General features: G+C 26.4%; 1 protein-coding gene across 1 annotated transcript; it reads right to left on the minus strand.

The window, feature by feature from the left end:
• Positions 1–10,022: 10,022 nt before the first annotated feature.
• LOC147810623 (large ribosomal subunit protein mL63) lies at positions 10,023–10,782 on the minus strand. The gene has a single exon (XM_087160583.1). The coding sequence runs from the start codon at positions 10,642–10,644 to the stop codon at positions 10,297–10,299; it is 348 nt and encodes a 115-aa protein (XP_087016709.1). The 5' UTR covers positions 10,645–10,782; the 3' UTR covers positions 10,023–10,296.
• Between the last annotated feature and the right edge of the window lie 117 nt (positions 10,783–10,899).

Here is a 10,899-nt window from a genome sequence, read left to right on the forward strand (position 1 = left end):
GCCAATATCTATCCAGCCCTGGCATTAAAGAATCTACTGTCAGCCTCCAGTTTTAAATTAAAGAACAAACTGCTTACTTTTATTTGTTTAGAGACTATAATAAGCATGTACTGGACAATTTGATTCTCTTGCTTGTTTACTAGTGTTTCTTCTGATTATTATCTTATGAGATTCACTTATGTTGTAAAATTTGAAATATAATCAAAGTAAATTTCAGCAGTACAGGTACCTGGCATGTCAGGAGTACAGCAATCCAAATTGGTAACGCAAGTGCTTACCTTCCAACATTTGAGTTTTTTTTTGCGAAATATTTTGGCAGTGGTAAGGAACTTAATCTTAAATTATTAAAATAAAAATGATTTGTATAAATTTTTTTTTAATAAAAATTTAAAAGCATGTCAGTTGGTCTACCTGGACTTGAGAATTTAAATTGTTTATGTGTAGTGGTGGGCAAGATTAATTTAAATTTGGTTTATTAACATATTTATACATTACCTTTTCTATGTGTAGGAAAATTATTTCTGAAACTATGAAAATTTTGTAGTATTTGGAGGGTATGTGCTAGTAGAGCTGATTTTGGCCTGCAAGCTGTAATTTAGAGACCCTGATGAAAATGATCAGTTAATTTATAACATAAATATTGTGAACCCAGTGAACAAATCCACTAATTAATATCCACATATGAATATTTACTTAATTATGTCCTGAAAACCTGAACAAAAGTGTGAATAAAATGAAGAATTGAAACATATTAATTGTAGAAATTAGATTGAAATGCATTTGTTATTTTTAAGTCATTAATATTTTAATTAAATTTTTTGCATAGATTATTAAAAAATCGATGCCTAGTTTATAGTATTAGAATAATGAAATTTAATCTTGGAGTGAACACATTAAAAATTTGCTACTCAATTATTTGCTTAATACGCACATCAGAAAATAGTTTTGTATTCTAGTTACAATTTCTAAGATTTCAAGGATTCCGACCTAAAGTAATTCATGATAATATTCATCATGCTATACTACCTCTTTGATGTGACGTTAATTTCAATTACTTGTGGTTACTAAGTAACATTTGCTGCAGAATATTATGATCCTTGTCGTTTATATGAAATTGGGCATTGATTGCTTGTTGATTAGTACTGTTTCTTGTTTTGCTTAATTTTGTCTAAATAACAACTATGCTTTCAATTTTAAAGCAAAAAAAAACTTAAAATTAAATCTGAAAAACTTACAGGCAGCTCTCTTGAAAAAAAGCAATGTAAAGAGCAATTAATAATAGACTACTCTTCTTCAGAATGGCATCTACAAGATTATGTCTAAACGCATAATAAGACAACGAATGAGTTCTAAAACAACCATGTCAGACCCTTTTGTGAAGTCAGACACCTTATGATGTCACTTTCTATGTCATATATTGTTTACTACCAAACATGCTTAAAGTAAACATTGGGGGAAGATTCTTGCTTGTACCTTTCAATCAAAATATACAAAGTCAAAAAAAAATCAATGTATAACAGAAAAATTACTGTCACAACAATTATATTGAGTGCACAAAATTATAATAAATATTTCCTCTTATTTAAAAATGCTGTAAAATTATTTTTTTATTATGAATTAATATTTATGTGTGCTAGAATAATCAGGGCACAAAATTAACTGTACTTTATTAGCCCGAGAACACTAAATTTTCACTCGGACCTTCATAAAATAATTATCAGTGACCCTCCAGGCCAGCAATTGATGTGAAGGGATTTGGTTTTTCATTTTTTGGTCTTGTGTTTTTGTCACAAAATAGCTTATTTCATTATGATTGTGGCATTACGCATTTGTAATATTTCATTTAAATTCACTTTAACTTTATTTTGAAAAACAAATTTTAATAGAAAAGTATAAATGAACCAGTGATTTTGTTATCTTAATTTCTACCTTTGATAATTTTGACGAAATACCACTGTATTTTATTATGAATTTATTAACTAACAAAATAGTGATAATAATGTAACTTGTATTTTTTTCTATATTGATGTATGCATAAAAGTGTTTGAAAATAAAGGACCTCAAGGATCACCACACATGTTAAACCGCACATATAGAGACTAATAATTTTCCACAAAAAATTTTTTTTAATCTTTTCAAACTAAAAAAAAGTATGATTGATAAATGTAGTGTGGCCCTTTGGAGAAAAAAAATTACAAATAGAAATGCATCTTTTTAACTTAATATTTAGACAGGAAACATCATGTCAGTATCTGCATGATGGTGCAGTATACACTAGCAATGTGAAGTAATCCATATTTTTGATTATCTATCACAAGCATCTGGAACAGTGGCTCACAGTTTTTTTGGCTATTGTACCCTAATTGAACGACCTTCTTTTGACAAAACTCCGAGACTTACTGAATAAATTTTGTTTGCATAAAAAAACATAAAAACATTGTGAACATAAAAAAAGAACTATTAACTATTTTTAAAACAATTAATGATTGAAATTTTGTTAATTAGATTAAAAATATTTAAGAAAGGACTTTTTTAATCATACGGTTTCATCAATCGATATTAGTCTTAAAACTGGATTTTGTGTCAGACGGTTCAATTTAAAACTGGGATTGGAGCAGCATCTTGTCTAGTTAAGTTGATTTTAGTGTGTGCATAAACTGAAAATAAATAAGCTGACAATAAAGAATATGAAAATAAGTGTTGAAATTGGTTAATAGCAAAACATATTTCTACATTTTTAAAATTAATTATTTTTATTCTATGTGAAATTATTAGAATAATTCATAGATTCAGTAATAATTAATATTAAGATATAATATGATATATATTATATGCAAGATAATTTATATAATTATACTTTAAATTATTATACATATGCAATTTATATTATTATACTTTTCTCTTTTCACAAGCATTTTAATAAATAATTTCGTAAAAATAAAAAATTAATGGGATATAAATTTAATTACAAGTTTCAAAAACTAGTTAAAAAACGTAAATTCTAATTCTTGGAAACCCTGTATACCTTCAATGAAGCTCTACAGTTCAGCAGAATAACTTATGGGAACTGCTGACCTTGAATGAAAATGTTGGGGTCTTAACATTTTGTTTTCATTCTGGGAAAATTCAAATTATTATATGTTTAATATTTGTCACTATCAAATGAAAGTGGTTTATATAATTTCCTTAAAACTTTCGTGTGATTATATGACACTTTACATTTTGTTTTAAAAGCCCAAGAATATTCACCACTTGTTTTTAATGTCGTTTTCATGGAAGTTTAAAAATATATATAGTTTCAGTTTCTATATTAGAAGAGGCAGTTCCATGTTGACATTCTAATGAACATTAAAGAGTCATTCATAAAAACATTAATTGTATTACTTAAGTAACAAAATGAAACTTATTACGAGATGTTTATTTTAAATTTTAGGTAATTATAATTTAATTTTTCATCTAAATTAATTAAAGTAAATTAAAAATAAATTTGATTATTGTAAATTGCATATTATTTTCAAAACACTGGTTCATTTATTTAAAGATTGAGTTAAATTTAATTTTTAATGTAAAAAAAAAAATTTTGATTTAAGATTTATTGAAGTATTGTGACAAAGTATTACATATCAATTGAACTTCAGGGAAAAGTATAGAATTCTTAGCAAAATATTGTAAGAAAATAAAAATCATACTTTTCCTAATACACTTAAATTAGAATTAGAGGTAAGGTTTTTAAGCTTAAATTAACAATAATTATAATAATCGTAAACATCCATCTTCATTATGGAAAATATTTTTGGAAAATTAAGAACTTTGCCGCAAATATGCAAAATGTTTGTTAATGTTTTATTTTATTGATTAACATTACTTGACGACTGATATCTTTTTATGTGTGGGTGCATTTTTTCATTTTTATTTTTCGTTGAAAAATGTTTTTCTTTTTTGTCTATCCTTTTATGCTACAATTTGGCTTAATTTTACTATGGATTGTCAATTTTTATAAATTTTATTTTTAGTGTAAACCTCATATAGAATTTAAAATTTTTTTAAACTTATTTTTCAATATATTTTAGCCATAAACTTGTTTTAAAAGTGCAAAAACATTTTTTAATATAAAATGTACTTTTAAATAACATAATAATTAAACAAGAAGTGTTCTTTAATTACTTTTCAATTTATTGAATGTAAATCCCTTTACAAATTTACTTTTTTTTTTTATAACGAAAGCTCAAATCTTATATCTCACTGAAGCTTATAAAAGCAAAGACTGTCATTTAGAATTTGGCGAATTATGAGCTTTGTTTTTGTTTAATATTTTTTAATGAAATTAAAAATTGTTGATCTCATACTTTAGAGAGTTAAGACTTTTATTGACTTGTGATAATTTTCTTTTTTTGCATGCTTAGATTTTTCTTTACATAGCATATTTTTTATCATTTTGTATGAATTATCTTTACAGTATTATTCTGTATTTTGCATTTATTAATGTGTACCTAGTTATATTTTATCCTGTACTTAATTTTGAAAGAAGTGTATTACAGGATTGTATGAAGGTTCATTTGTGAACTTGTAACTTTTGTGGAGAATTTACAATAAATTGTCTTTTTTATAGAGTTTTTTGAGTATTTAATGTTTATATATTTTCTATTTATAGTATAGCCTTTTCTAGTTGTAATGAAATGAATATAATGAAGAATAATGTAATTATAATTTTCATATTATTAAATCAAATAAACAAATAGCTTTATTAAAAAAAATATTCTAGAAATATAAGAATATTTTTCTACAAATATGGGAATTGTATTTTGACTTAAGAATGCAAAGAAAAAATGTATCTGATAGACTAAAAATCTTTTTTTTTTTTTACCTTTATAAGATTCATAATAATTACCTTCTTCACTTAATTATTTTTAGGTTATACTAGTTGTCAACTATATGCAAGAAGAAAAAAAAAATTTTTTTTTTTTTTTGAATAATTAAGTTAAAATTTAACTATTAACTGCAGAACATTTTGGGATTTCTGTTTTGAGCATGCTCACTATTTTTTTTTTCATTGAAGATGTTTGAATACAGCATTTCTGAGTATATATTAATGGTTAAGGTCTGTTTTTTGAGCAATAACAGCATGATTGTTAATCAGAAGAAATTTTTTTGAGACAGTACTAAAAAAACAGTCTATGCAAATAATACTTAAAATTATCAATGAGCATAAAACTATCATTCAGGAAATCATGAAAGAACTTGATGCCTCAGTCACTTCAGAATACTCTATGGTCGTTGACGGCAAGCTTGTTTATCAAAAGGTGAATACTCAAAAAAAGATTTTTTCATAAAATGACAGTCATAGATAAATCTTTTTTTTAAATTTACTTCTTGCAAGCAAAATATAATTGATAATCGTAAACTAGCCTGTATGTAACCATAAATACCACAATTGGGGTTGCCACACAAATAATTACTAAAAATTTTTATTTAGTAGCATAAAGTGCTGAAAAAAGTTGCATGAAAGCTTAAAAAAATGTTGTAATAAATTAGCATAAAAAATATAAAAACTTACTCAAAGTAATCGCAGTGCAGTGTAAACCTGGTAAATGTGCAGTGGGACTTGACCTTAAAAAAAATAAATATACGGTATATCGAGTAGTAACATTTAACCTTTAAAAAAAAAATGAAACATGTGTAGTGTATACATTATTGATATGTCACTCACATCTCTTAATTTATCCAATTATTAAAATTAAAAACAACATTTACTAATAATAGCCGTATAATCCCCACACACTAATATTTTCCAAAATTATTTATAAGAAAAAATTTTTTTAAAAAACTATCCTAATTGCTGAAAAAAATTATATTTTTATATGAGATAAAATTAAACAAGAATTTTACAAAAACCTAATAAATATGAAGCATTTAAAAATTTTAATCGTACTAGTAAGAAGAAAAAATTTTATTCCAAATATAATGTTGAGTATGTATTGTATAGCTGATAAAGAGAGAAACTTAGTAGGATTATTAATACAGGTGAATAAACATTTTACCAACTTGTCGAAGGTATGCCAACTAAAATCATCCTCAAATTAGTACAATTTTCAAAACTAATACAATAATCATACAAACCAGACGATTCAAGTAGATTTTCTTTTGTTAACTACTTTATTCAATTTATTTTCTAGGTGTGAATTATTACTCATTCATGTGATTTTTATAATGCATCTGGATTAAAAATGGGTTTTCTCCTGTTCAAAGCTGTATCGAAGGATAGGTTCAGTGCCCAGAGTTCTTTTGGAGTCTCCAAAAGTTGCGAACATTTATATTTCCTAAATTAAACCTATTTGTTTAAAAAAAATGAGTATACGTGAAAATGAAAGAAAAAAAATTTCTCTCTACAATATGCATATATTCACATACATAATATGTTACATATAGAATTATGCGCATTAGGCAGGGTTGTCTACTCATTCACCTGTCAACAAAAAAAAACATTTTTAAATGGGTTTTTTTAAGAAAAAATAAGAGTTGATTTGCCTTTTTTTTTTTTAAATTTCCTGTTATACTACAGTTACTATTATAATTTCACACATTTTTCTCAAATTATTTTTTTATTTTTACATGCTAAAAAGTTAATGTGAAAAATTTTTAATACATTTTTGAAATTTTCATTCTATGAAAATATATATTTTAAAGAATAAAAAATATTTTAACATAACAGAAATGGGACCAGTTTGTATTTTACCAAAATATTTCATCTCAGTGATTTATTAATTTTATAAGAAAATTCTGTTATTTATATTAATTAATGATATATATTGGCAAAATAAAATGAATGCCACATTTAGTTAAAAGTTCTGTTATAGTCTCTTCTGGTTCTACTTCACTCGGTAAATGTCTATAAACTTCAAGCTTTTTCGGGACTCAAACTGTTTTGCAACTTGGATCAAACAAGACCACATGTAGAAAACCTGTATTCAATAGCGGCTGAACAGCCAGCTAACAAAACCATAAAATGTGCAAATTCTTTCATATTCTCCAGCACTATTTCATTAAATAATGAGTGTGGGTACACACTTAATATTTTATGAAACACAGAACTAGAATTAGCCATTCAGCATTTTTTTAGAAACTCAATCCACTGTCTCTTTCCTCGTGTATTTAGAAAGACTTTTTCGGATTCAGCACATTAGCTAAAAAATGGAAAGGAGTAAAAGCTTACTTATACTACCCTCTTTTCAATAATTTTTTAAGATGAACTTGGATTCTCACTGTCTGGTTGGTTTAAGTTCTGATTCTGTGTTACTTTTTCTATTTAAAAGTTTTGCGTGATTGATAAATAATACATGGAGGCCACCTCATTTTTTGCATGTTGATAATGGTCAAACCTAAAAAATAAAAACTGAAAAAAGAGCTAAGGGGTTGGAAAGAATATTGGGTGTTTTTCTGATAGGACTGTCTTTTTATCAATAAACTATATTTTAAAATATCTATAGAACAGAGAAAGAGGCATAATAATTTAATTTGTTTATGAATTTTTGTAATTAAAATTTATATTTATCTTCCAATATGTATGTATGCTTACCACCGTATGCTGTTATAGATTTAGTAATAAAATTATATACTAAGTAAAAGAATCGTATACTAATAATATGTTATATACCAAAACAATTACCCCCGCCCCCCCAAAAAAAACCTCCTGGGTCAGACTTTTTTTAATAACAGAAAAACGTTTTTTTTTTTCCAGCCCTAGTAGGAGGAAACTTTTACGTACTCAAAAAATACTTTAGCAGTTAATTTTATAATTCTAGTGGGTAATTTCATATCTACTTTTTGATATCTTTTTAGTTGAGCTTAGAATTTTTTTCTCCAAAAATTTTATTTGTTGTTGTAGTTTCATTTACGTCGCACTAGAGCAGCACAATGGGCTATTGGCGACGGTCTGGGAAGCATCCCTGAGGTTGATCCGAAGACATGCCATCACAATTTTGATCCTCTGCAGAAGGGATGGCACCCCCGCAAAAATTTTAGTTTTAACTTTATGTCTTAGTAGCTATTTCTTTTTTGAAAGGGTAAGTATTTCTGTAGGTTTTTGCTTTATTTACATTCTGATGAAATTTTTAAATAGGTTTGTAAGTTTCTTTTTTTTTTTTTCATGGAAAATCATAAATTGAACTCTAATTAGTATACCATCAGGTTTGAAATTTTCACTTCTGAAATAAGTTTACAAAAAAAAAATAGACATTTCTACCATAAAATACTTAAATGACAAAAAGTTAGCAAATTATAATAGCTATTTGGGGCAATTGACTTTTTGTGTATTTTTAGATATTAATTCACAAGGTGGGTAAATTATAAATAAGTAACAACTGGGAAAATGCTAGAAATATTCGTTAAAAATGAGCTCTCATACACTGTTGGAAAAAAAAAGTATAAAAAATAGCTATTGTAAAGTAAATAATAAGATTCACTTAAAAGCCTAATTTTGCCTGAAAAAGTAGCAGAAGCTCAAAAAGTAGAATTTTAGTTGACTCATGGCAGCCCTGTACCACGGCTATGTCTTCACTGAAGATTTATAATTTTACTCTGCTGCAGAGGTCTGATTAGCTTCAGGCACTAGAGCTTGACCTTAAAATTGCTGCTATAAAAACAAAAAATATTATTTCACGCTTACAGCTTTACAATAAATTGCAAAGCATAAATAACAAACTTCTTTTTCTACATAATAATATGGTCACCTATATTTTAAACTGAAATCTTCAATATACAATGAAATAAAACTTAATATATTGTTTAATATTTATTTTTACTTAAAGCCTGATAAAAGTAACGATTAGACCTTAGCTTTTTCTTCAAAAAAATAGCTATCATAATACAAAATCTATAAACAAGTTCTAAAGACTTCAATAATACATTTTTTTGTAATTTGTGTTAACATAATGAGATTTACTCTTAAGTAAATATTCTTTTATATCTATATAAAAATGCATTTTATGTAACTGTCAAAAAAAAAAAATCTAACAGCATAAAAAAACAAGAAAAAAAACCAGTTGAATACTTATATCTTACTTAAATGTTTAAGAATATAAAGCACTTCTCAATCGTTTTTTTGCTTTGTTGTAATTAAAAAAAAAAAAAGTACTACTCCATTTCCCGGTGCTTTAAAACACAAACTACAGTACAGAACCTGTTATCCAGAAATCAGAAAATTTTCCCGCCATTTTTAAAAAAAATAAAATAAAAATTTTCCTCATAAGGTTTTAGGATTTTTTTTTCTTTTTTGAAAGATGTTTACCTTAGCATTATTTTGGAAATAATCATTAGTGTATTACTCCATCGTTTTTTCTTCTTTTTCAGATAATTTTCAAAAAAAAAATTTTTTTTAGTTGGGTTTAACAATAAAAAACGGCTTTTTGTAGTGATTCAGAAAACCGGAAAAATCAGTTATCCGGAATAGAGTTGGGTTTAACAATAAAAAAACGGCTTTTTGTAGCAATTCAGAAAACCGGAAAAATCAGTTATCCGGAATAGCGATGGTAACCGGGAAAACCGGTTCCCTACTGTATTAGTGACACAAATTTTATTAGTGTAGCGAACAAGAATTCAAAGAAAACTAAAATATTTCTCTCCAACGTTTGAAGCTATAAAAAATTTTACGCTCCTTCAATAAATTCATAATTTCAGATTAGGATCCAGATTTCAAAATTTTTTTTACAGCTTCAGAGAGTATAAAATAATTGTATTAAAGTAATAAGCATAAATATAATGGAAAGATTTCCATATCAGTTTGGGGTAATAGCATGCTAGAAACAGAGAAAGTCCAACTGTAAGCACATAACTCATAGCCACACCATAAAAAGTTTTTGAAAGTTCAAAAATTTTTTGCTGCATTGGCAATTGTAGTTGGCACTAACAGATACTGATGTGAAAAAATTATCAGAAACAATCTATAGAACAGTAATCAAGGTAATTTTGTAAAAGAAAAATTTATGTTTATTTATCACAAATGAGTAAATATTCGTAAATACCAAATATTTAAATTCGGTAAATTTTATTCAAAGAAATAATAATGTACATTTTTTTCAATTTTATTGAAAATCTTAACATAACAATTTTTAATTTTGCAAGTACTTCTATCCATTCTAATTAAAGATTTAGTGTATTTATTGAGCACTTTTCAGTATTATAACGAAAACAATAGTCAATGAAACAAAATAAATATGCTAATAAATGAATTTTCTTATTTGCAGTTAATGCTTGAGTCTTTAGAGAACGATTGCTTTGATTTACAAGGTAGAGTATCAGAATTTAACTTTCATATTCATGTTTACCCCAGTTGCGACCATGGTCTAAATTATTTTTTAAATGATATGCAACGGTCCTTTCTTTAAGAGGTTTCAAAGACACTACTTTGTCAGGAAAAGCCTTTTCAATAGGTTCTGGATGTTTCTCCAAATAAAGTTTCTCTTCCTCTTCAGTGACATAAGGATTTTTTAAATACATCATTACTTCTTCTTCGTACATCAATTTTTTCCACATATCAAGACGAACTTTAGCAGTCACAGGAGGTACGAAGCGATGTTTACCAATCCAAATGTTTCCAGGGATACCTTTTACGAACTTGTACTTTCCACAGATAAGCGAGGTTAAGCGCATATTTAATCAATGCTATAAAAGAGGAATAATTATAAATGTACGCAAAGCTAAATCTTGTGCAGATCACTATTTACTATTTGCTTATGCGCATTTCATTTATTCAATTTACACTTCCAGCTGCTTATTTTTGTTAATAAATAATATGATAGATTTCGCCTATCACATCAAAAGTTATTTGTGCTTACAGCTTGCTAATGCAGATTACTTCAAAAAAAGGAATATTTCGTTTTTGATTTGTTTCTTGAGAAATCTAGC

The sequence above is a fragment of the Parasteatoda tepidariorum genome, chromosome 4, assembly GCF_982258835.1.
Source record: "Parasteatoda tepidariorum strain Cologne lab strain chromosome 4, Ptep-v5.0, whole genome shotgun sequence".
In the NCBI taxonomy this organism is placed as follows: domain Eukaryota; kingdom Metazoa; phylum Arthropoda; class Arachnida; order Araneae; family Theridiidae; genus Parasteatoda; species Parasteatoda tepidariorum.